General features: G+C 39.0%; 1 protein-coding gene across 1 annotated transcript; it reads left to right on the forward strand.

The window, feature by feature from the left end:
• Nucleotides 1-15: 15 nt before the first annotated feature.
• Nucleotides 16-26,797, forward strand: Eif2a (eukaryotic translation initiation factor 2A). Its single transcript, XM_075950970.1, has 14 exons — nt 16-152; nt 6,014-6,083; nt 7,613-7,687; nt 10,274-10,392; nt 12,915-13,014; nt 13,769-13,851; nt 14,537-14,610; nt 14,929-15,073; nt 15,234-15,350; nt 18,630-19,201; nt 20,802-20,915; nt 23,726-23,842; nt 25,250-25,315; nt 25,845-26,797. The coding sequence occupies exons 1-14, from the start codon at nt 101-103 to the stop codon at nt 25,908-25,910; spliced, it is 1,770 nt and encodes a 589-aa protein (XP_075807085.1). The 5' UTR covers nt 16-100; the 3' UTR covers nt 25,911-26,797.
• The last annotated feature ends 235 nt before the right edge of the window (nt 26,798-27,032 follow it).

Genomic DNA, 27,032 nt, shown 5'->3' on the forward strand with positions numbered 1-27,032 from the left:
CCCGACGCTGGCGGCGCCGGAAACCCCGGCTCGCGGTCTCGGAGCTTGGGGAGACGTGTAGAGGCCGGGTTCGGCCTTCGGTGAACTCTCACCCCGGCGCATGGGTTTCTCTTTCCGGGATAAGATGGCGCCGTCCACACCGCTGTTGACAGGTGAGTTCCAGAAGAGCGGGAGACCCTGTCTTCGGAGTGGTTGCTCCCCGTGTCTTTGCGCTGGAGGATTACCTGGCCAGCCTCGGAGTCCGACTCGTCTTTTCTCGTGGCTCGCGGAAGAGCCAGGCAGGCTTGTGGTTTATTCCACTATAGCGTGGCGATGGGAAGCGAAGCTTCCGTCTCTGGTGTTCCCTCCTCCCGGGAATCCGTCCGTCATTCTTCATCGTCCATGGAATAGACAGACAACAAGAAAGTGCTGGTCGTGTGACCTCTGGTCTGCAGTGCTAGTGTTGCTCGGACCTTTCTTAAACCCCCTGCCTCTATATAACAGAAGAAACGCGACTGCACATATCAAATTCACCGGAGCTTAATTAAAACTTATGCACTCCCTATTTTTATGAGGTTTGCAAGGACTGAACAGGGAGCGAGAGAATGCTCGTACAGGTTAGCTTTCATGGTGACGATGTGGCTTAGGGTGGCGGCAGTGAGCAGGAGCGTGCTAGTTTAAGGCTTTCGGTTGAAGCAGTTGTGAGCGCTTTGGAGGTAGAGCAGTAGAAGACTTGGGAGTTTGAAGCTGACACAATTCTTCGACAACATCAGGGAAGGACGAGATCGTTAGGAAGAACGTCTGCTTTTGGAAATTGGGAGTTACGTCCTTCTGAGGCATGGCGAAGCTTTTATACTTCTTGCCATTCTAGGAGTACATTTTAAAGTCTGTGCCTACTCCTATTCATTTAGACTACGATAATTTACCCATCAAGTATTTATAAAATGAAGGCTATAATCTGCTAAATGCCATGCTAGGCTGAGATGATTTTGTTTTGTTTAGATTTATTGTTTAATGTATGTGTCTGTGTGAGCATCCTTAAGAAGCCCAGAAGAGGGTGTTGGGCTTCCCTGGAGCTGGAGTTACATTTGTGAGCCCCACCTTAAGTGAGTGTTGAGTACTGAACTGGGGTCTTGTGGACGAGCAGCAAGTACTCTCAATGTTTAAGCCATCTCTCCAGCCCTCTGAGACTGTTTAAATAGAATAATTATGTAATTAAGTAGTTTTTCTAGCTTCATAAAGATGACTTTGTTACTTAGAGGTTTTAATATTAAATGAGTATTTGAATTCTATTTAAAAATGAGTACATTAAAAATCTATTAAGTGTTCTGCCCTGTCGAGGCAGTGTGTAGTCATTCCTGTTTAGCCCATCATATGGACCACTTATAATTTTGAACTAGCTCTTCACGTTATTGCTTTTCCATCCCATCTTATTTTGTATCCCACAAGTACTGAGTTGTTTGATAAAGTCCCTTAAACTATTCTTTGGGATTATCCTATTTCTGTTGATTTGGCAAGCTTCTTCCAAGCAATTTCCCATGTTTCCCAGCCACTTTCTGAGCTATTTTTATACCTCCTGTATGCTAGGGGAAGAATTTTTGTTTTTTAGCTTCACAAAGGAAGCTCTCCGTTCAGATATTTTCTTTCCCTGTTAGTCTGTAAACTTCTTGGCGTTAGGGGTAGAGCCTTATTCATCCGCACCTTTTCAGTACCTAGTCCAGAACCCAGGACATAATAGACACTAAACAAAGGGAAAATAAATGAATGGAGAATAGATTGTTTGTGTATAACAAAGATATACAATTTGTATACAATATCTGTATACAAATATACAGATAACAAAGAATGACAATTTTTCTTACAGTGCTCAAAGTTAAAGTCTTTGCTCTGACACTTTCTCATGGTCTCAGTATTCTTAGATGCCCAAAGATTACTCGGCCAGATTTACACTATGAAATTGCAGCGTCAGGATAATACTCAGATATTTCCATCCTATTTTCTACCAGCACGCTGCTTATTCTTTTAAACATTCTTAGTTTTTAGTTTTTAAATTTCCAAATATTGTTTAACATACTTAAACTTCTAGATCTGTGAATAATTTGGAGCTTAACCGTGAATTTTATTGTTGTGATTCTGAGTCAGAAATGAGCAAAGACCCTGTGAAAAACCATGTGAAAAGTGAGCTTTTAAAAACCATGTGAAAAGTGAGCTTTTAAAAACCATGTGAAAAGTGAGCTTTTAAAAACCATGTGAAAAGTGAGCTTTTACACACTTCTAGTGTCAGTGAATTCAAGTATTTATAAAGACTTCAGAAATCTGTTTTCTGTGTTCTCTGGTTCTTGCTTTTCTTTCATTAAAGGAGGAGAATTCATGCTGGGCAGATATTCAGCCCGTTTAGTAACGCTAAAGGAAAGAGCGTTCGGTTGTTTGGCCAGCATTCCCGACAGAAATCTCAAGGCTGGCTGTCCTTGCCTTCACTCGTATCCTTTTATCAGCCAACTATTAGTCAGGAGATCCTGACCAATGTTGTCTCACCTTTGAATAGTCCTAAAGGAAGTTAGTGTTTCCTACAGAGTGTAAAACTGACATCTATTATACCAGCTCCTGGTCGTCAAAAACGGCTTCACACTGAGTGTGCATACACACGTTTAGCAAACTTTGTGTTCTGTTTACTTTGTCACTTTCAAACATTTGTAATTATACTGAATGCTTTATCAGAACGCTATATATAGAGAAATGTATTGCAGTTTTATTTGTTTGTTTGTTTATGTATTTATTTATTTATACAATGTTCTGTCTGTAGGCCTGCAGGCCAGAAGAGGGCGCCAGACCTCATTACAGATGGTTGTGAGCCACCATGTGGTTGCTGGGAATTGAACTCAGGACCTTTGGAAGAGCAGGCAATGCTCTTAACCACTGAGCCATCTCTCCAGCTCCAGTATTGCAGTTTTTAAAAAGCTTTGAGTACAGATTTTTGTCTAGAACTATTTTTGGTAAAAGTTGAAGTCCGTTTGCTTAATTTCTGCTATCCTGTCATTAAAGTATTCCTAAAAATAATTTTTTTTTAAATCTTTTTATTTGGCTATCATTTAAGACTCATGGAAGTTGCAGAACAGTAAGACAAAAAGTACTTAGCCTTCCCACTGATCATATAACATAAAGATTGAATATTGTCAAAACTAGTACATAGCAGTCACACAGTAGTATCCACCAAACTGCAGTCCTTACTTAGGTTTTTTTGGTTTATTTGTGTGTGTGAGTGTGTGAGTGACTAAGAGATTCTAGTACATGTATGTCAAAGAAATTCGGGACAGATGACTAGCCTTGGTGCCTATTGCACATTAAAGCATGTACCGGCCTCTGGGCTCTCACAGCATAGCAAGCACCTGTTGCAGAGCCCTGTGTGCTCTCAGCTCTTCCCCTCATACTCCTTGCCCTAAACCTCTAACCCTGGTACTTCACTTCCCTCCCCTCCCCACAGCTCCCTAGTCCTATAAAAAATCTGCCGTTCCGTCCATGCTCTCTTGGCTGCGTCTCTCTTCCTCTTTCTCATGGCCTGGTTCAGTTTGGACACTTGCAGGTGCCTCTGGCTGTACTCTCCCTCATATCTACAATAAAAACTCCCCATCCATACCTTGGAGAAGTTATGTCCTCATTTTCATTTAATATATACATTCATGAAACCACTATTAGAATATAGCACAAGAGATGCTTGTATTTCCCTTTTACAATACAAGTCTGAAGGTTCTAATCCTTGAAACTACCGTTTTGTTTGGCATCACAATTTTGTCATCTCAAAAGTATTGCATAAATGAAATAATCAAAAAGGTAACTTTGGGTATTTTGTTTTTAAAGTTTCCTTTTTTTAGAATGTAAACATGAACAGCTGGATGTGGTAGCACATGCCTTTAATCCCAGCTCTAGGGGACAGAGCTAGTCAGATTTCTGTGAATTCAATGCCTGTCTGGTCTACTTAAAGTTTCAGGCCAGCCACGGCTACATAATGAGATACTGACTCTTAAAAAATTATAGTATTAAGAAATATAGCCTATTCTAAATCCTAATGTATCTTATATATATTGCAGCAGGTTTGGTGCTGAGAAATGCTGCTGCCTTCCCTGTTTAGTAGCAGGATTTCAATGCTGTAAAGAATAAAACTTCAGGGCTATAGTGGTAGATACATTTATCTGAATGTATGTAAGATTGATCAACACACAAAGTAAATAATAATAGTGATAATGGGTTTATAATGTATTACTTCCTATGGGCATGGTACGTACCTCATTGGAGGCTGAACTCTGTGAGTTCCAGACCAACCTGGTCTACATAGAGAATTCTAACTAGGCCAGCTGGGGCTACTTCCTGAGGCCTTGTCTCAAAAGAAAAGAAAAAAAGAAAAGGTTCAGCTGGGCAGTGCCGGTGCACACCTTTAATCCAGCACTGGGGAGGCAGAGGCAGGTGGATGGATCTCTCTGAGTTCAAGGCCAGCCTGGTCTACAAGAGCTAGTTCCAAGACAGCCTCCAAAGCTACAGAGAAACCCTGTCTCAAAAACAAACAAACAAAAAAACAGAAAAAGAAAAGAAAAGAAAAAAATTCACAAACTTTCACAGTGTTAAACTCTAGGACATATTTTGGCACAGGACATTTTGCAAATTTTAGTATAGCTCTTTAAAATGAGTATCTTCAGCATTTGATTCAAATTATAGCTGTAGATCAAACTGGCCTCGAACTCTGTGTTCCTGCCTCGGCCACTGGAATATTAGAATGACAGGAGTGCCGACACACCCAGCTAGAAATCATTCTGAAGACAATGGTCACACTTAGCACATCGTGGAGGCACGCAGAAGCCCGTCAGATAGTCTGTAAGGCACTGTGTACAGTTTCAGTTTTGAAATGGACAGAGTGGCTTGATAGGCTCCACTTTCTTGTAGGGTACTGATGGGGGCTGTTTGCTTACATATGTCTAACAAACTTAGAGTTTTTATGTGTTTACTTGTTTTCTGTTTGCTAAATTGACAACTTCATAAAGATGTAGCTATCATTTTGTTCATTTATGGTTCCTTTACTTTCTTCTAACTAAAAATTATTTCCTGTTCTTTGGGACTGCCTGATACCTAAAATTGAGCTAACTAATTCTTAGGCAAAGTATTTTTCTAATAACTGTCTCTTAACACTTCTCGGGAAAAGAAAGGAATGAAAAGTGAAGATTGGAGCTAAGCCCCACCCCATCTATTAGCTTCATTGCTTTCCTAGCAACTAAGAGAAGGGTGGAGGAGTCTGAGTTGGAGAAATGGAAGCCATGGACAGGAGTTAAACCTTCGTCCCTTGGGCACTTACAGTGCTGTTGAGGTAGCAGCCCACCACTAAGCCTGTTACATTCCTACAGTCCATCCTCATTCCTGCTTTTCATCCCTGCTGCTCCATCCTGAATCAAACTTCCACACCCTTCTGTGACACTACTACAGACTTTCTCCAGCCAGTTCATCTTCTACATTGTACCAGACTGGTCTTTTCAAAATGCAAATCTGGTTTTAGAAATCAGCCTGAAACTCTTGGGATTTTATTTTTAAAATACGTTATTTTAAGATACTTAACTTCAACATCCATTTTCTTCTAGGTCTGAAGCCTGTTTTCTTTTTCCAGCTTTTTTTAGCTCCTTTTTTTTTTCTTTCTAGCACCTTTCTGTTTTTTGATGCCCATTCCTAGCTTTTCCCTGGATTGTTTGAATTTGTTACTGTTCTCTTTGTTTAACTGTATCCAGCTAAGTTTGTGCCCTTTCTACTATGACACAGCCTTTTGTTTGGATGGTTACATTGTTTGAAGTTTTCCAGTTGCATATTTATTTCTATCCAACTACATGATTTCTATGTGGAAGGCAGGAAAGTGGACTTGAAATGTTAGCATTCTGTAGTAGGAGGAAATGTTTCATGATTTTACTGTATTTTGAAAGCCCTTTGCTTTTCAGTAACGTTCAGTAATATCTCTGGGTCTTTCTTAGCATCGTAACCAAGCTTCTTTCCCTTGTTTCTTTAGTCCGAGGATCAGAAGGACTGTACATGGTGAATGGACCACCACACTTTACAGAAAGCACAGTGCTTCCAAGGTACAGCTCTGTCAAATGATAAATAAGAAACATACAATGCACTCTGAAAGATTTTTGCTGATACTGATATTTCTTAAAATGTTAGAAAGTTTTTATGTGTATGGTTATTTTCCCTATGTGTGTGTCTATGCAACACTTGTGTGTGTGGTGCCATGGAATCAGAGGAGGGTGTTGTATTCCCTGGAGTTACAGGTAGTTGTGAGCTGGAAACTGAAGCTGGGTCTTCTGGAGGAGCAGTGAATGCTCTTGATTGTGGAACCATCTCTCAGCTCATTGACCAAAAAGGAAAATAATAGATAAGCTAGTACATGTATACTCATACACATTTACATTTGGCTAGGCGTTCATTGCTATTAGATATATTCACAGTGGCCATCAGTAGAGAGTTGGACTACTTACAGTTTTAATTTCTTTTTTTTTTTGTTTGAAATATTTATTATGTATACAATATTCTGTCTACATGTATGCCTGCAGGCCAGAAGAGGGCACCAGACCTCATTACAGATGGTTGTGAGCCACCATGTGGTTGCCAGGAATTGAACTCAGGACCTTTGGAAGTTGGAAGAGCAGGCAATGCTCTTAACCGCTGAGCCATCTCTCCAGCCCCCCAGTTTTAATTTCTTGCTGGAATGTTGCTGGATGATATTCAGAAGCCTGCACGCCATTTACTAAGATCTTTGTATTGCTTTTATACATTATGTCTCCACTGGGGAAGTTGATGGAATAGCTTAGTCTTTCAAATCCTAGGGCCCTTTGGTCCTTGAGGGTATACTGTCCACTACTGTTTTTATGCATATAGTGTGGGGCTGGTCTCTACCAAGCCTCTGCACCGCAGTCCCTCAGCTTGCTCAGAGGGGACAGCTGATAACCTTCACATTGAGTTTCATTGTTTTGGTTTCTTTGACCACTGTCTTAGTTGGTATTCTTTTGCTGTGAAAAGACACCATGCCATGACAACCTAAGAAAGCATTTAATTGGGGCTTGCTTACATTCAGAGCCTTAGTCCATTGTTATCATGGTGGGAAACACGGTGGCATGCAGACAGACATGGTGCTGGAGAGTAGCCGAGAGTTAGTTCTACATTTGGACCACAGGCAGCAGGAGGAACGTGCCACTGGTCCTGATTTGAACATTGGAAACCTCAAAGCCCACTCCCCCCTTCCTCCCCTGACATACTTTCTCCAAGGAGCCCACACCTCCTAATCCTTCTCAAGTAGTGCCACTCCCTGATGACTAAATGTTCAAATCCATGAGCCTCTGCGGCCATTCTCATTCAAACCACCACACCAAAAAATGATCTATTTCTGAAGGTTTATCTGTTTGCAAGAAGTTTCCAGCATATTTTACAATCTTTGCTGACATTTGCATTATAAGAGATTAAGTATTTAAATAGACAAAAACATTTTGGAATGTTCATAAAATTTGTTTAAGTTATTAAATTATTGAATTAATGGATTGTAGACTTCTAAATCAGATTTTTTGAAAAATATTATTAGTGCTTTTAAATTTAAACCTTTTCTTTTTTTCAGGGAATCTGGAAAAAATTGCAAAGTCTACACTTTTAGTAAGGATGGGACATTGTTTGCCTGGAACAATGGAGAAAAGTTAGTACTCATTTATGGAAATTTTATGTGCACCATGAATATTGCATGGTTGGCATGGTTTGAAACACATGTACTCGGTTATCATTGGTAAAGCCTATCTTTTATTGTCATGTGTAGTCACCCTTAGAGATGTTCTTATACATAAGCCATAACCTGAGTTATGAAGGGACTCACAACTTAAAATTACTATGAAAAAAATATTATGGAGGAAATAAAAAACTTATTTTAAATAGTATTTTAAATCATTGGTTAGGGTTTCTTAGATTCACTTATTTTCATTTAGAAAATAATTATTTTTTGCTTGTTTACTGTATACTTAAATATCTAGTATTTTTGCTGTTAAATCAGTAATTAAGTACTTTTAGTTTTATTGTGTATAAAAGTATAGAAAGAATGATTAATATAGCTCATTATGTAAACTATTAGATAACAAAAAAAAGGAAAACAATTATTTTCATTAAATGGTCACAGTTTTTTAAAATCAGTCTTTTTTAATTTCCTATGGTCACTACAGTATTTTATAGATCAAGAAAATGTCCAGATATCTCTTACTTGTTTTTCTTTTGTTGCTATCAAACATATGTATACTGTTAGGCTTTTCAAAAGGGAGAAAAATAATGCATTAGTCTGAAAATAATGAGTTTAAAAGTTCTTTATAGTGTTAATATATTCTAAAATTTTCTGAAAGTCAGATAAACATGAGTTTTTAAAAATTAACTATTAAAGACTGCTAAATTAGTTGATTTGCTTTTTAGGCTATTGGCTAACTAGTAAAATTGCAAATCAATAATTTAATCACATTGAATCTTAGCCACAATGTTAAGGTTTTTTGTTTTGTTTTTGAGACAGGGTCTCTGGATAGCCCTGGCTAGCCTCATATCACTGTGTAAATCAGGCTGGCCTGGAACTCACAGAAATCCACATGCCTCTGCCTCTTGAGTACTGGGATTAAAGTTGTGCACCACATTGGCCCAGTTTTTTTTTTTAGTATATCCCTATATGCTATTTTAAATTGTGTCATCATTTTAATAGGTATTTTCTATATCAGATGCTAGTCTTTATTTTCTTAGAATGATGTTATCATAAAATAGTGTGTGTTGTTCCCGGACAAGGCAATCAGATACGAGTATTGATTGTGGTTTTGGTCAATTTGTAGTTACCCAATTCAGAAACTAACGGGTCTTTCCTTAAACAGGATTTTTAAAAGTTTTATTAAACTAGGAATATCACCAACAACAAAAACAAGAAAGCCCGATTTTAAAGTGTGTTTTTATAGTTTATAATTTGCAGAGGACCATTGGGTGTGGTGGTGCATGTGTGTTTAAGTGTGCAATATAGCCTCATTCTTACTGGATCTGCTTATCCTGACCTTGGTATCCTCCTCAGATATGAGCACAATAAAATGTATTTCAGCAATTTCTTAAATAAGATGGGATATTACATATATATGCATGTATTAACCCTAAAAAGATTAATCGTGGGTGTACCTAAGCCTGTGGTCACTGGCCAGATACCTTCCTAAATATCCTTTAATGCACTCCAGCACATTTATAGATGCAACATCATTATGATGCCTTCTCTAAGGGTTGGGCAATCTCAGCTTTCCTTTTTTTTTTTTTTTTTTTTTTTTTGAGGCAGTGTCTCTGGGTAGTCCTGGCTGTTCTGGAATTCTGTAGATCAGCCTGGCCACGAACTCACAGAAATCTGCTTGCCTTTGCCTTCTGAGTGCTGGGATTAGGGGCATGTGCCACTATGCTTAGTTCAATTTTTGTTTTTTAAAATGTGTTTATTTATTTGTTTATTTACATGTATGTGGGTTATATGGGTGTTTGGCCTGCATGTGTGTTTCTGCACCATGTGTGTGATGTCCACAGAAGGCATAAGAAGCATCTCTGCAGCCCCAACCTGACACTTCCTGACATAGGGAAGTATGTCTGGACAAGCTGATTTCCAAAACTTGGCACTAATATTTATCAGTAATATGATAAATTATAGCTGATCAGATCAACTCATTTGATTTTTTTCAATTCTAAATGTGTTTGTTTATAAAATTGAAATGATGACACTTGGAAGGATTCAAATGAGAGGTTTGCAGAAAGTGGTAAGGCCACTGCCTGCGATTATGCAGGAAGCATCCAATATGGAGCAATATAGAACTACTTTTATTATATGATTACACAGCAATTCTTAATAGGCCTATCTGTTAGACAGCTTTTGAGATCTTAACAGACTTGCTTACTATTACAGATTCTATTATAATGTAAACAGGGTGCTTCACCATTCTCCCTCATGCCTGCCTTCCCTTTGACTTGCTGACCCTCAACTTCCCAGCAGCCTAGCCCTGTGCTCACTCAGTTGGAAGCCATATCACTTCTGGGTCTTTCTGCTAATTCTGTACTATTTCTCAATACTTTTTGGATAAAATTTACATTGTGTTTCCTTGGTGGTTTTTGAAATTGCCTGAAAAGTAGTTTTTATGAAAAGTGAACAACTTGGAGTGTTCTGTATTTGAAAAGGGGCATGAATGTTTTAGTGCTGACTGTTTTAAAATGGTATTTTTGCTGAAGTAATTTCTTTCGAAACCAGAGTAAATATAATCAATGTCACTAACAAGGGACTACTGCACTCCTTCGACCTCCCAAAAGCAGTTTGCCTTGAATTCTCGCCAAATAACACTGTCCTGGCAACGTGGCAGCCTTATACGAGTAAGTATTTTCCCCTTGAAAAGTATTCTAACAGGACTAAGTGCATTCGGTGGGGGAAAAGCTAAATTTATAACCTTGTAAGATGGTAATTTAAGGTCAAGCAGACAGCCCACTCCTAACCCCCAGCGCCTGCAGGGATGACTAAGATTGCAAGTAAGCCACACCCTTTAAGCAGGCTCCACGTCAAGTAGCCCTGGCTGTCCTCACACTCTGTAGCCAGGGATGATCTTGAACTTCTGGTCTACTGTCTGCACTGCTGCTGGATGCTGAGATTTCAGGTATATAGCACCTTGCTCCATCCGTGTGGTGATTGAGACCAGACCCAGGGCTTCAGGCGTGCTAGACAAGCACCCTCCCTCCTGAGTTACACCCACAGCCCCAGCCTTTTTCATCTTAACCAAGTACTCACAGTACTGTGACTGTAACTTTTTTTTTTTTTTGGTTTTTCGAGACAGGGTTTCTCTGTGGCTTTGGAGCCTGTCCTGGAACTAGCTCTGTAGACCAGGCTGGTCTCGAACTCACAGAGATCCGCCTGCCTCTGCCTCCCGAGTGCTGGGATTAAAGCACCACCGCCCGGCATGACTGTAACTTTTAACTGTTAGGGTTTCTCAGAAAAAGTAACACAAACATTTTGTTCATAATTTCATGGATAGACGATTCATTCCCATTGCCAACCTTAACGTCCGCAATGATGCAGCATTATCTTATATTAAATAAGAACTTTAACCTTTTTACTTTGAGGAAGCTCTCTGTAGCTTCTCTTATGCAAATTGCTAGCATCACTACTTTTGTGTTCCTTTCATTAAGTAAAATAAGGGTTACTTGGTGAAAGCACTGTGTCCTCTGCCAGTAAATATAATCACCAGGAAGACTGTTGGGTGGGGAGAAGCATGTGGGTGTAGTATGGATATACTGGACCCACAGGTGATTAATGAGGCAGGTGGATTCTGTGAGTTAAAGGCCAGCCTGCTCTACAAAGTGAGTTTTAGGAAAGCCAGAGATACATAGTGAGACTTTGCCTCTAAATAAATAATAAATAAAGAAGCAAGCAAACAATAAATAATTTTTTTCAAAGGATGATTTATTAAAAAGAAATACTTGTGTTCCAGTTAGACAGAATGGGATGGCTCAAGTTTCATCATTTAAGATGGTAGGCAATTTCAAATGAATGAGTTATTTCTAGGATTTTACTTTTAATATTTTTGGGCCATATTTCATTGCAAATAACATAACTCAGGAAGTAAAGTGAAAATGTAAGTTATGAGATAAAGGAAAAGAAAACTGCAAAAGAAAATTTAGAAGGGAAATAACTGTTGGCTAGAAAAGACCCGTAAAAATCTGGAATAATAATGATTTAGTCAACATTTTTTGTTTGTTTGTTTGTTTGTTTGTTTGTTTGTTTTGGTTTTTTAGAGACAGGGTTTCTCTGTGGCTTTGGAGCCTGTCCTGGAACTAGCTCTGTAGACCAGGCTGATCTCGAACTCACAGAGATCCGTCTGCCTCTGCCTCCCGAGTGCTGGGATTAAAGGCGTGTGCCACCATCGCCTGGCTTTTAGTCAACATTTTTATTAATCACTATAAGCAAAAGACAGTACAGTGGATAGAATATGAAACAAGCGTGTGTTATGACAGTGTGGAGCGCACCTGCCTGTGAGTCCAGTCCTGATGGGAGGCTGAAGCTGGAGGACTGTGAGGTGGAGAAGAGTCAAACTAAATTGAGACCTTGTCTCCAAGAACAGAAAGGATAGGAAACTGTCCTCTTTGACACATTTAAAGCCATATAATGGTAACGACATAGGAACTTTCATATAGCCATGCTCTATCCATACAGAGAGGAAAAAGTGGTATAAAGGCTGTGTTAAGAACTTTTTATTAGGGCTGGGATGCAGCTCAGTTGGTAGAGTGCTTGCCAGCATTCATAAGGCCTCTGTTTGATCCCCACGCTACGTAAACTGGTTGAAGTATCACATGCTTGTAATTCTAGTACTTAGAGATCAGAAGTTCAACGTCACTCTCAGCAGGAATGTGAGGTCGGTCTAGGATATATATGACTGCCTCATATAAAAAAAGAAGGAAGAACGGGGTAAAACATTCTCTAACAATGGCAATCAATCAATCAATAAATGATAATAGTTCATTGTTGGTTATAAACCTTAGGGTTTTATTCTTTCCAGAGGCTTGGACTCTAATGAATCTTGTTTTTCTAAGTAAATTGAAGGGACTTTGAAAATCATAAATTATTAGTACAAACCTTCATGACTTAATCCCATTGACAATAATGTCAGAATTAATAAATAAGTCCGTCAAGTATTCTTAAAACTTATAAGCATTCATTTCAGAGATGGGCTTTAACTCAAACAACTGTCATGTTGTCATGGTTTTAGCAATGAATGATTAAAGATGAGGAAAAGTTGATTGTAGGCAATTCTTTTATTTAATATTCTTAATACTATTCAAGGTTTTTGTGAGCATGAAATCTTAACAACTGTTAGAAGACAATCACTATAAAATTTTTATTGCAGCTTCTAAAGATGGCACAGCTGGGGTACCCAACCTACAGCTTTATGACGTGAAAACTGGAACATGTTTGAAATCTTTCATACAGAAAAAAATGCAAAACTGGTAAATAAATGTTTTAAAGTGCTATTTAAAATATTTAGATTTGGGCTGGAGAGATGGCTCAGCGGTTAAGAGCATTGCCTGCTCTTCCAAAGGTCCTGAGTTCAATTCCCAGAAACCACATGGTGGCTCACAACCATCTGTAATGAGATCTGGTCCCCTCTCCTGGCCTTCAGACAGAAAGAATACTGTATACATAATAAATAAATAAATAAATAAATAAATAAATATTTAAAAAATATTTAGATTTATTTTAAGAATGTTTTGCCTGCATGTATATATCTTTACCTTATGTAAGCCTAGTGACCTTGGAGGTCAGAAGTCATCAGATCTTCTGGAACTAGTGTTATAGATGATTGTGAGCTACAATATGGGTGCTAGGAAATGAGCCCAGGTTGTCTGCAAGAACAAGTGGTTTTAAATATTGCTCTCTGGCCTGTTAAATTATCTCTCCAATCCAGAAAGTGACATTTTCACTATATTGCTAATATCGTTGTATATATTTGTTTTTTTAGTATTGACTTTGAAAATAAATTATTCTAAAATCCTGTTGTTTAAGGGTTTTTAAATCTATAGGTCCATATTATAGTAAAATATCCCTTTTAGTTTTTAAAAAGAAACAATATATTTTAATGATACACCATTTAATTATACTATTGTATTGTTGGTAGCAGGTGTGATGTAAGTGTTTTCTCTTAAACAGCATCATAGCTTTAACAAGGTTTTACTCTTTCCAATTGTCTTTCTTTTGATATAGGTGTCCTTCCTGGTCAGATGATGAAGTTATCTGTGCGCGGAATGTTAACAATGAAATTCACTTCTTTGAAAACAACAATTTTAGTATGAAAAGACTTACTAAATAACTTTATTATTTGCTTTAAATGCATTTTTCAAAGTTTTTGTTTGTTTGTTTGTCTTCGGTGCTAAGAATCTGTCCCCAGGGTTTCACGTTACTAGCCATAATCTAAATACACAGTTTTCCTTTCCTTGGTGGCATTATAGGGTTAGGGCCATCCTAAATATTATTGTTGTATTTATCCCATTAACTAAGGTAACACTATTGCTTATTAACATGGATTCTCATTGCTTAGGATAGTGTAGTCAGTATCAGCTATTGTATTTATCAAATAGAATTTCTGTATACACATTTTACCCTAGCAAGCTGAGGCCAGTCTTTCCCATCTAATGGACTCTATGAATTTTTTACTATAAAGATTGGCATTTATTGGGGCAGATGCCATGTGCTTGTCATTGTCATCAGTCCCTGAGAAGTTAGTGGGGTATAGTTAGCATCATCTTATTACTTGCCCGAGTTTACACACCTAGTAAATGGGTTGGTTATTGGAATTGAAGCCTAGTTCTTCCTGGCTCCCACCCATGCCTTTTCTGTCGGTTTGCTCTGCCTCATCTGCATGAAACTGCAATGAACAATTTGTAGTTATAATAGCCTTTTATAATGAATTCTGAGTTTGATGTATTTTTGTTAACTTATTATCAATCTGTAATCCATTTCCTCTCATTTTAGACACAATTGCAAATAAATTACATTTGCAAAAAGTTAATGACTTTAATTTATCACCTGGAAGCCAACCTTATAAGGTAATTGCTATTTTTTTTTTTTTAGCCATAAGTGTTTATTAAAAAGGGGGAGGGAGGGAGGGAGGGAGGGAGAGAGAGAGAGAGAGAGAGAGAGAGAGAGAGAGAGAGAGAGAGAGAAGAAAGAGAAAAAGGGAGAGAGAGAGGAGAGAGACAGAGCCCCGTGTGTACACCGGGGGAGAACACAGGGAGAGCGGTAATTCCTATTTTTATTTACTTATATAGAACTTAACTCTTTTCTCTTTTTTTTAAAGTAATTCTAAAAGCATCCATTTCAGATTTTATGCTTCTAAAATACACATTTGTGCATGTTTGTCTTAGGTGGCAGTCTATGTCCCAGGAAGTAAAGGTGCACCTTCATTTGTTAGATTATATCAGTACCCCAACTTTGCTGGACCTCATGCAGCCCTGGCCAATAAAAGCTTCTTTAAAGCTGATAAGGTTACGATGCTTTGGAATAAGAAAGGTATGATGAGTAATTTTTAAATTTTGTTATCAGATGTTAATTTTGACATTCTCACAAGCATACACATACACACGTGCACACACACATATAAAGAAAGAAATGTATAGGTGATTTTTAACTTGTATTTTGAATCTAATTGGATACTGCTTCACTGTTATAGCTACTGCTGTGCTGGTAATCGCTAGTACAGAGGTTGACAAGACAGGAGCTTCCTACTATGGAGAACAAACTCTGCACTACATTGCCACAAATGGAGAGAGTGCTGTAGTACAATTACGTGAGTACGCCTTAACAGTTTCCTTGTGGTTAAGATCAATAACAGTAAAAGAAAACACACACACACAATGCCATAAAGGTAATACAACCTAAATTGTTTGGTTTTTGTTTTTTGAGACAGGGTTTCTCTATATAATAGCCTGGCTGTTCTTTAACTTGCTTTGTAGACCAGAATAACTTCGAATTTGCAGAGATCTGCCTGCCTCTGCTTCCTGAGTGCCTTCTGGTTTGAAGGTGTGTGCCACCATGCCTGGAACAGTCTAAATTCTTAATCAAGTGATAAACCCAAATACCATGATAATATTTCTGATAAAATTCCTCTTCATTGACAGACTTAAAGTCATCCTCAAGCAAGCCTGACTTTGGCAGACTCCAGTTAGTTTGTTAGCCTTATGCCAGCTCTTGAGTAGAAGTAGAATCTCTGGGTGATGTGGTTTTCTATAGCTGCTTTCTGAGCACTTAACTAATGCAGCAAGCAGATACAGTAAGTTTAATAATTGCTGCAGAAATGAGAATAAAGTCCAACAGTGTTACCTGAATACGCTAAATTAACTATAGAATAATAGTTATTTTACTTAGACTTCTTATTTTATTACTTTATGTGTCTGAGTGCTTTGCTTACATGTATGACTGTATGCTGTGTGCACACATACCTGTGACCCAAGAAGGTCAGAAGAGTGCACTGGAACTGGAATTACATTGGTCGTGAGCTGCCATTGGTTGCTGGGAGTTGAACCTCTGGTTTTCTGCAAGAGAACAAGTGGCACTTGGCTGCTGAGTCAACTCTCCAGCCCAGAATAGTAGTTTTTCAATTCTAGCAGCTTCCTAATTTTTTCCCTTTGAATTGAACATGTGTAAGTAGAGAAATTGTCCATAGTGTCCCCTCCAAAATGCCCTGTACCCACTGAAACAAGAAGTTAAACAGAGACCTGACATATCGAGTAACTACAACAGATCTAAAGAAGGACGACACTGGATTTGTCTTTGTATAAATGAAATCACAGTCAAATAACAGCCTTTTAAATACAGTAAGACACACCAAGAAACACACTATAAGAGCCTATGGGATAAACTCTTCAGATAAACTCTAAACATTAATCAGTAAACTTTTATAAATGATGGCATTCCTCTCTTAGTTAATCTAAAATTTAACATTTTAATGCCAATCAGATTTTTTTTAAAAAAAAAATCTAGATAAACTGGTCTGAAATTTGGTAATAAAAGATTAACACAAGACTATTTTGAAAACCATTAAGAAGCCATGGGAAATTTTGATACTACAAGATATTAAAATGTAAAACAGTTTAAGAGCATTTAAATCTGGCTTATGAAAAATTAATGTATGTATAAAATAAAATATATAGAAATAGATCTGTATATTTGTAGACATTAGTGTGTTATAAAATTAGCACTTATTTTATAAAATAAACATTATAAACATAATATAAACATTAAATATAACATTATTATAAAAGTGTGAAAAAACTTGGAATTATAAAAAATCTTGGAATAAAAAAAAGATTTTCTAAGCAAGACAAAAATCCTAAGGAAAATACAATAAATTTGTAATATGTAAAATCTTTTAGGTTTCTGTTAGAAGAATCTACTAACTTAGGTAAGCAAAAAGATTTTTTTTTTAAGCTGACAAGGTTAAGCGTAGTAATAAATACGTTTAATCCCAATATTTAGCAGATGGAGGAGGGTCAGAGATTCAAGGTCATTTTCATTTACATATTGAGTTCCAGTCTGACTTGAATTATAAGAGACCCCAGAAAAAATTATCCTAAAATAACAACAAGCAGACAAGGGATGTATGAGTATAAGAAAGGGTAAACTTAATTTCAAAAGTTGCCTATGACTACTCAATAACTGGGAAGAGAAATGGGAATTATAGGAAAATTAGTCTACCAGAAAACAAATGAAATTACTTTTAATTATTAAAAGATAGCACTAATAAAACAAAACCAAGTCATAAATTTAATCAGCAAAAATAAACTGTATAGTGTGAACGTGAGGAGACCCGCGCCCTAGAACCTACCGATGGGCATGGAAATAAGCTGTAGTGTGAACGTGAGGAGACCCGCGCCCTAGAGCCTACCGATGGGCATGGAAATAAACTGTAGTGTGAACGTGAGGAGACCCGCGCCCTAGAGCCTACCGATGGGCATGGAAATAAACTGTAGTGTGAACGTGAGGAGACCCGTGCCCTAGAGCCTGCCGATGGGCATGGAAATAAACTGTAGTGTGAACGTGAGGAGACCCGCGCCCTAGAGCCTACCGATGGGCATGGAAATAAACTGTAGTGTGAACGTGAGGAGACCTGAGCCCTAGAACCTACCGATGGGCATGGAAACCGGTGCAGCTGCTTCACAGAGCATTGTGGAACGTTGTGAGGGCATTGCCAAGTCAGTAACCTCACAGCTATCCTTTTTGTTTGTCTGTTTTCTGAGACAGTGTTTCTCTGTGTCACAGGCTGTTCTACTACTGGTTTTGTAGACCAGGCTGGCCCTGAATTCAGAGATCCACCTACCTCTGCCCTCTAAGTGCTGAATTAAAGGTACCCACCACTGTCTGTCCATAGCTGCCTTCTTATGTTTGTCTGCACTTGCACTGGAGAAATGATCAGGGTGGTTTATAATGAATTACAGAGGCAGATTTTTAACATGATCATGTAGAAAAATCTCCAAAATAAGCTATTAACGAAAGCCTAGAACTTTGTCATTTTTTTTTGTATTTAGAGAAGATGCTTTATTTCAAGAAAATATTCTAAAAGGATATTCAAGAAATGAAATGGGTTGCCTTGATAGGCACTTTTTTTATGGCATGTGATTTTATGTAGTTTTATATAGTTTGTATTTGTATAGTAATGTGCAGGTATTCATTCCACAAAAAAAAAAAAAACAACCAACTATTGCTGGACATGGTAGTCTGCGTCTCAGCCCTTTGGAGCTAGGATGATCATCTGAATTCAGGAATTTGACTAGCCTGGACATCCTAGCAAAGCCTCATTTTTAAAAATGTTTTTTATTTCTAGTAATAAAGTATTACAGTAAGTTTATATTGGCTTCCATGAGCCCATATTGCCAATGTGTTTAGAAGATAATAAAATTCTATGGGAGTTCTTTGATGTATGATTGTGTATTAATACTCATAGTATATCATGAAAAAATATTTTTAAAGTTTGAAAAAATGTTTGGCATGATTATGAATGTTATTTGTATCTTGCACTAGTGTTCATAGTTTTTTTTACTGTTGATTTGTATCTTATATTTTTTTCTAGCAAAAAATGGCCCAATTTATGATGTTGTTTGGAATTCTAGCTCTACTGAGTTTTGTGCTGTTTATGGTTTTATGCCTGCGAAAGCGACGGTTTTCAACCTGAAGTGTGATCCTGTGTTTGATTTCGGGACTGGTCCTCGCAATGCAGCCTACTATAGCCCTCATGGACATATATTAGTACTGGCTGGATTTGGAAACCTTCGGGGACAAATGGAAGTGTGGGATGTTAAGAACTATAAACTGATTTCTAAACCAGTGGCTTCTGATTCTACGTATTTTGCCTGGTGCCCAGATGGTGAACATATTTTAACTGCTACATGTGCTCCCAGGTTACGTGTCAATAATGGGTTTAAGATTTGGCATTATACTGGCTCTGTCTTGTATAAGTATGATGTGCCATCAAATGGAGAATTATGGCAGGTGTCTTGGCAGCCATTTTTGGATGGAGTATTTCCAGCAAAAACAATAAAGTACCAAGCAGTGCCAAGTGAAGTACCTAGTGAGGAACCTAAAGCTACAACAGCTTATAGACCTCCAGCCTTAAGAAATAAACCAGTCACCAATTCCAAACTGGTAAGTAATAGCACAGGGGAAAGTGATTTTTTTGTGAAACTCTACAGCCCTTTCCTTCATTGCTTGAGTTGTTTAGTACCTGCTTAGAATACACTCCAGAGAGCTCTGTAAGGCCCACAGAAGATGAAGATGCTGATCAACTCATATATTAAGCTGGCTGAAAGGTTAATTTAAGGGGGTTTACAGTTTAAAACAATTTTTCATTCTTGAATTTCACATACATATGCAACTAAATATGATTGTATCTACTCTCTATCTCCCCAAATGTCCTCATAATCCCCTCCCAGTTTCATGCTGTTGTTGATTTTAAACAACCCTCCCTGTAAGTCCATTCATTGCTGTCCATTGGTGCGTGGGTATGGGGCCATCTTTTGGCAAATGGGAGTCTTACCCATGGCCATATCCTTAAAAGCAATTATTCCGCTTCTCCCAACTATCACTTACCAATAATTCTTCAGTACGGGCTGTGGCCTTAGTATGTCAAATGACATATGACAAATCTATGTCAGAGTTTGGCTAGCTTGATCATATCAGCTAACCCCAATTGCTGTGAAACGTAAGAGCCACCTCTAACCAGAAGACAGCATTTTACAGCTCCTCTCCTATCCTCCACCCCTTACGTTCTTTTCAACTCCTCATCCGTAATGTTGCCTGAGCCTTGGTGATAGGGTGGAAGTTGTTACCTCCTCCTCTTTGGGGCTTTCATAGCACTTTCACCAGTAAGAAATAAACTAGTCACCAATTCTAAACTGGTAAGTTATAGCACAGGGGAAAGTGATTTTGTGTGAAACTCTACAGCCCTTTCCTTCTGGTTTGTGAAAACACGTTTATTATCCTCGGGCCATTAGTTCCTCACATTTCCTGAATATTGGTTAGATTCACATATACTTTCAAACTGTATTTCAGCGCTCAGAAGAACATTGATCAGTGGTCTGAATTTCTGTGTTGATACTAATAAAGAATATCTGAGCATGAACTCCATGTTCTTGAGGTTATTAGAGAAGTGGAGTCACACCCTAGCTGAATGTTCCTTTTAAAGGGGCTGAATAAACTGGTACCCAGAGAATTAGATAACACGTTCAAAGAATAAAACTTCTTATCCTTTTCCTGGCTTGCACAAAAAGAAAACTACATCCTTCTTTCTTGACTAAAAAAATCTCAAAGCCTCTCAAATCCCATTGAGATAGCCTGTTTCAACAATGCTTAACCTTTCAACTTAACTTTCCCAGTAAAGAGCTGTAACATGATTCTTGTTGTGAAGAAAACAAATGAGGTTGTTGCTTCGCAATGTTATTAATCACATCAAAACCCCACAGAGAAGCTGTTGTTATTCAAGTTTCATGAGAACTACATGTCTCTAGTAGTCCTGAGACAAATTTCATTGTTTCTATAAACCAAAGTGAATTTTGCCCGGACTTTTGTAACTAGAAGATACATATCAGCTAATAGGGAGGCCCTTATTTAGAACACTATTAAGAGATTTGAAACATTCCATGCCAGTTTTCTTAAATAATTCTGATAAAATTGTCCTAGACTAGTTAAGGTACTTAATTTGCTATTGGACTCCATTTCAGAAGTGCTTGTTTTACATTTTCCATAGCATGAAGATGAACCTCCCCAGAATATGAAACCACACCCAGGAAGTGACAAGCCGTTATCAAAAACAGCCCTTAAAAATCAAAGGAAGCATGAAGCTAAAAAAGCTGCAAAACAGGTATTTGGAGTAATGAGCTCTTCAAAACCAAGCCAAAAGCTACTTGATCTAGCTTTAACCCACGACATGTTAGCAGTTACGTTCCTAAAGATGTGATTGTGATGTGAGAAAATGTAGTTGGAATTAGATGTCCGTAGCCAGGTAGCTTTCTCTTGTGCCTGCCTCTGAATTGGTATCTGTTAGTATCTATATCTTTATTAGGTAACTGCTAACCTCTTTCACTACAGTGGGATTCTGGCTAATAAAGTTGTAAAGATAGAAGATTTATTTTGACTCACAGGATTTTGTGTGTATGGTTCTGTAACAGGTTCTTGTCTTGTAGTACGTGGCTGACATTCAAGTCATGATCCTCCTTCCTCATCCTCCTAACTGTTGAGGATGAGTGTATACCGCTGTGTCTGCTTTTAGTGGTGCTAGGGACTGAACCTAGGGCTTTGCAGATGGTGGGCAAGTGATCTGCCTTTGGCCTACAGCTTCATCTCTTTGTAATTCATTTTATTCTCTTTATTGCCTTGGGCTTGTATAGCATATCAGGGCAGAAACCTGTTGTGGAGTAAGATACAGCTGTAGTTCCGCTGTGCTCTCAAGAGCATTCCCTTCCATTAGGCCCACCTTTTAGTAGTACTACCTTGGGGACCAAACCATTAATATATGAATCTAAAATGATAAAAAGGAAAAAGTCTGAAGACCCTAGACCTGACCTTGAGACCCGCGCTGGTGGATGGGACTGTGTCATGTGTTCTTACCGCAGACTCTTGAGGGAAACCGCAAGTGGTGTGGCTGGCTTTCCTGGAGAAACGTGTTTATTAAGAGAGGCTGAAAGAGGGGTGTGGTAGCTCACACCTGCAGTCCCAGCACTTGGGAGGCTGAGTGCGAGGGCCGTCTGGCCTAGGATACATAATGAGGCCAGGGAGGGCTACAGAATAAGGCTTTGTCTTCAAAATAAAGGAAAAGAGTTGAAAACCTGATAATTTCATAACTGTTAAAGTATGTGTTACTCAGTATTACATTGCTACATAGAATTAATTTAATTGAAAATCTAAGTAATCAGAACTAAGAAAAACTTAGAACTACTAAGTAATCAAAATGAAAGTTGACTAAAAATAATTTTTATTTATATACTTAAGCAAAGACCATGTGTTTGTAATAATTGACATAACTTGCAGTGTTATATGGTTCATAGAGTGTTCAGCTGTATTGGGAATATCTGGTTGGTGAAGTCAGTAACCACATTTTTGAGATTTAGGCAGAGCAGATACCTTAGTCTATTTACACTAGATAAAAATACTTTCCTTAGGTTGATAGTTTCTAGTCAGTAGAAGCTTATTGGCACAGTTATTGTGGCTGGAGTCTCAGCAAGGTGGGGGTGGTCTCATTGCTTGGGGGAGGACTTCCTTTTTGTGTCCTTCCATAGTGGAGAACATAGAGTCTCCTAAGAATACACTAATCCCAGGCATGAAGTTGGGGCACTCATGCCCTAATCATTTCCGGGTACGGGGGTGCAGATGTGTGTGGCTGTCAAGAGCCACCTTCCACCCTGTTGGGCCAGCACCCCCGTATTTCCCTGCTGTGCTGTTACACTCCAGGTTAGCTGGCCCGTGAGTGGACTCCAGGTGTGCTGCTTCTGCCTCCTGACCCTCCCTGTCTAGTGTATCTGACTTTTAAAATGGGTTTTGAAGTTTGAACTTGTCCAAGTGAGCATGCACCCACTCCTGAGACACATCCACACACATGTGGAGGGGTGTTCCATGGTAGACTTTTCCTGGGGAGTTGCAACACACTCATCTCTTCACCCACAACAGTCCAGAGTAACAATTGTACCAAAGTCCTGCTTGGTGAACCAGTAAGTTTTACTGGGGCTGCTAACAGGACTGTGGGTAAGGGGTTACTTATAAGGAACAGAGATGTCTCAAGGCAACTAGCTACATTGCTGAAAAGCCCACAGCAGAGTGCTATCTATGTACAAATGCTGCAGCCCTGGTGCTCTCTGCGCAGCTAGCAGACAGCTCCACTGTCTCTGTCTCTTCTCTTTAGCCTGGCAGTTGTCTACTCCTTTTATAACGCTGGGAGGGCCTTCAATTCTCTGCTTTCCAGGATCTGTGACCTTTTCTTCCCCTGCTCCCCTCCTTGGAGGGATTGTTTCATCAGGAGGAAAATGGGCAACCTAAGGTTGTCAGACTTGGCAACAAGCATCTTTTTTCTTTTCTTTTCTTTTCTTTTCTTTTCTTTTCTTTTCTTTTCTTTTCTTTTCTTTTTCGAGACAGGTTTTCTCTGTATAACAGCTCTAGTTGTCCTGGAATTCACTCTAGAATAGGCTGTCCTCTAACTCACAGCGATCCACCTGCCTCTGCCTCCCGAGTGCTGGGACTTAAGGTGTGCGCCATCACTGCCCAACAACAATCATCTTTACCTATTGAACCATCTCGTTGGCCCAATAATGTAATTTCAAAAGTTAGAATCACATTATATTCTTCTAGAACTTGAAGTTGTTCTCTTTCATATTTTAGTATATTATATATACTAATAGTTAGTATAATATATATAGTACATATATATTTGTATATATATATATATTACACCTCTAGAAATGTGTTTTAATTGGTCAGATTCAGGACCCCTGGGACCACACAGTTGAAGGAACCAATGCCTACAGGTTGTCCTCTGACCACACGTGTGCTGTGGTCTCCCTCCAGCATGTGGGTCCCAGGAACTGAACTCTGGCTGTCAGGCTTGTTGCCAAGCACCTTTACCCACTCGGCTGTCTCACACAGACTGAGAGGAAATAGCTGTGTAAATGTGTTTCCCCTTAGGAAGCAAGAAGTGATGTGGCTCCTCCTCCTGTCCCTCAGAGTGCACCACGGAACACCATCACCCAGTCTGCTTCGGGAGATCCTGAAGTAGACAAAAAAATTAAGAATCTTAAGAAGGTGAGAGACTAAATGAAGAATGGGTATGTCATCAGGAGGCTTGTTTGTGAGAGGAGCATCATTAAGAGTGGAACTCAGGCGCTCAACGGGGTTAGAGTCGGTAACAGTTCTCATTGTTCCTTTGTTTCCATGAATCACAAGTCAGTTCCAGTCACACATGCTTTAGCGACTGAAGCTGCTTAGTCTGTTAATTTTGAAGTAATAAGGAACGATAGACATCTGTGTAGTAAAGGTGTTTCTTATTGTCATCGCTGTGGGCTGGAGAGTGAGCCCAGGGCTCACAGATGCTAAACAAGTGCTGCTCTGCTGAGCTGCATCCCCAGCCCTGAATCCTGTCCTCAGCTTTCAGTGGCTCCCTTCGAGTTAGATGGGGACAAGTACTTTATTCCAGCTTATAACATGAACACACACACACACAGAGAAGGGAACTTAACAGTGTGTGGGGGAAAGACTTCTAAGTCCAGAGACATTGTCCTGCCACTGTGCAGTGTTGAATTAGATGCTGACACCTGTGTTGTAGCTGTGAAGCCATACCCGCACACTCACAACATCACTGAAAACTTGCTGTGCAAACCTCACAGTCCATGTCTGATCTCAGCACTCACGGAGAGGTGACAGGAGAGGGAAAGCCGACTCTATAGGGTTCCTCTGCCTCTGTGTACGCACCACAGCTTAGACACCTACACACAGAACAAGTAAAAAAAAACCCAAAATCTTGCAAAAATCTAGTTTGCCTAGTCCCATGTTTTTAACATAATTTTATATTTAACTTTTTTTTTTTTTCGAGACAGGGTTTCTCTGTAGCTTTGGTGCCTGTTCCGGAACTAGCTCTTGTAGACCAGGCTGGCTTCAAACTCCCAGAGATCCGCCTGCCTTTGCCTCCCAAGTGCTGGGATTTAAAGGCGTGCGCCACCACCGCCCGGCTATATTTAACTTTTAAAAAGAATTTATCCTAACTTTTTTTTTTCTTGTTGTTTTTGATTTTTGGGACAGAATTTCTTTATATAACAGCTCTGGCTGTCCTGGAACTCACTCTGCAGACTAGGCTAGCCTCAAGCTCACAGAGATTGCACCTGCATCTGCCTACCAGGTGTTGGGATTAAAGGTGTGTGCCATGACCACCTGGCTTGTCCTAGCATTTTTAATAGACTGTCTCTGAAAGAAATGAAGTACGATTGTTGTTGATAAAATAATTTGCATTAGCCGGGCATAGTGGCATACACCTTTAATTCCAGCACTCAAAAGGTAGAGGCAGGTGAATCTCTGTGAGTCTGAAGCCAGTCTGGTCTACAGAGTGAGTTCCAGGATAGCCTAAAATACACAGAAACCCGGGGGTGGGAGTGTGGGGGAGAATTGCTTTAGAGAGTAACTTTTCTTCTTTCGCCTTCCCTGTATTTGATTTCACAGAAACTAAAAGCTATAGAGCAGCTGAAAGAGCAGGCAGCCGCTGGTAAGCAGCTAGAGAAAAATCAGGTAAGGCTTCACTTGCCTTGTGGACTCATCAGCATACCCTCCCCCCGCCCCCCCCACCCCATGAGTGTAAGCCGTTATTCAGTCAGGAGAAAAGCGCAGAACTGACGAACTTGTCTGGGAAGCTGCTTGTGAAATTCCTTTTAATACTTTTTAAATTTCTTTCTGCTACTCTTAAAGTTTTGTCTGTGGTAGGAGAAGCTGCCCTAGATCACGGTGAATGAGTCACGTTCCTAAGGGGTACCCTAGTGGAGTCTCTGTAACACAAAGTAATGACAGCTATAGGTAAATAGCGGGCTCCCTTGTCTGTCGCGCTGGCCTGCTTGCCGTCTCCCTCCCCTTGTTCTCAGTACTTTGAAGCACAAGCAGATGCAGGGAATCTTGAGCTGGAATGACAGCATGACAGCTCTATGCAGTGGGTCTGATAAAGTGTAAGAATATCCCATCTCTAAATTTTGTCCTTCATACTGTTAGGTTACAGATCCAATAATTATTTTCTATTTAGTAACTTTATTGTTTGAAATGTTTGTAGTTGGAGAAAATTCAAAAAGAGACAGCCCTTCTCCAGGAGCTTGAAGACTTGGAATTGGGAGTGTGAAGATTCACAGAAAGCAATTTGTTGGCAGGAAACACGTTTGTTAATCCCATGGTGTTGATGGAATCTCTACATGCCCACCTTTAACATCAGTCTGTATTGTTAACTGTTTATCCAATACTGCATATGTGTGATTATTTAATGATGTCTATCAAGTTGACTTTGACATCTACATCCTGTATCATGTCAGTATGTGATAAAGAGAGATAGTTTCTTTAAGATGCGCTTGACAAATTGACAGACACTTTTTTAAAATAGGTAACAGAATTTCCTATATAAATAAATAAAGACATTTTAAATTTATTTTTGCCTTCAAGTTAAGAAGTTCTTTATTATAAATTTACAGGATATATTATTCTTACAACAAAATATGAAGTGTATGTTGCTATCATGTCTATTTTATAAGTAAAGAAACTTAAGTCCAGAAAGTAAGAAATTTTTAGGGGCTGGAGAGATGGCTGCTCAGATAAGGACACTGGATCCAAGTTAGAGTTCCAGCACCACCTGCAGCCATGTCTGTAACGCCAGTTCCAGGGGATCTGACGCCTCCTTCTGACCTCCACAGGCACCAGGCATGTACAGTTATACATGCAGACAAAACATCCATACACTTAAAATAAAAATAAATATTTTAAAAAGAAAGCAACCTGGTAGTGTGTGGGAAGTGGAGTTGAACAGAAGTACTCTGACTCCAGAGCGCATGCGCTAGGTTCCTGTGGCACACTGCTGGTGTCCCGAGGGCAGTGACTGTCTGGTCCCCAACTGTGCTCACTCTTACTTTTATAAACACTGATAATTTATTCATCCACCAGTAAAGTTATTCACCTTTATTGGTATTGACTGTAAAAGGGCCTTTGAATTTTTGCCAGATTAATAAACTAAAAATGATATTTTTTTGTTATAGGTTACATCTATTTTTTTTATTAGGGATGCATTTATGTGTTTTTTGCCAAATTTGTCAGTTGTTCATATTTTAGTAAATTGTTTTTCCTTTGGCTATTTCTCTATTTGACTTTTTGAAGATTTTTGTTGTTGTTTTAAACATTTGTTTATTGGATGTTTAGGTGGGTGTGTTGGTGGGTGGCGTGTGCCGTGGCTCACACATGGAGGTCAGAAGACAATCTG

The sequence above is a fragment of the Microtus pennsylvanicus genome, chromosome 16, assembly GCF_037038515.1.
Source record: "Microtus pennsylvanicus isolate mMicPen1 chromosome 16, mMicPen1.hap1, whole genome shotgun sequence".
In the NCBI taxonomy this organism is placed as follows: Eukaryota; Metazoa; Chordata; class Mammalia; order Rodentia; family Cricetidae; genus Microtus; species Microtus pennsylvanicus.

What these genes read in the sequence shown, in the direction of transcription:
- Eif2a (XM_075950970.1), top strand. Translation starts at nt 101, where the DNA reads ATGGGTTTCTCTTTCCGGGATAAGATGGCGCCGTCCACACCGCTGTTG. An exon ending in CTGGAAGCCAACCTTATAAG is followed by an intron (nt 14,611 to 14,928) that starts GTAATTGCTATT and finishes TGTTTGTCTTAG; the next exon opens with GTGGCAGTCTATGTCCCAGG. An exon ending in AGCAGCTAGAGAAAAATCAG is followed by an intron (nt 25,316 to 25,844) that starts GTAAGGCTTCAC and finishes AAATGTTTGTAG; the next exon opens with TTGGAGAAAATTCAAAAAGA.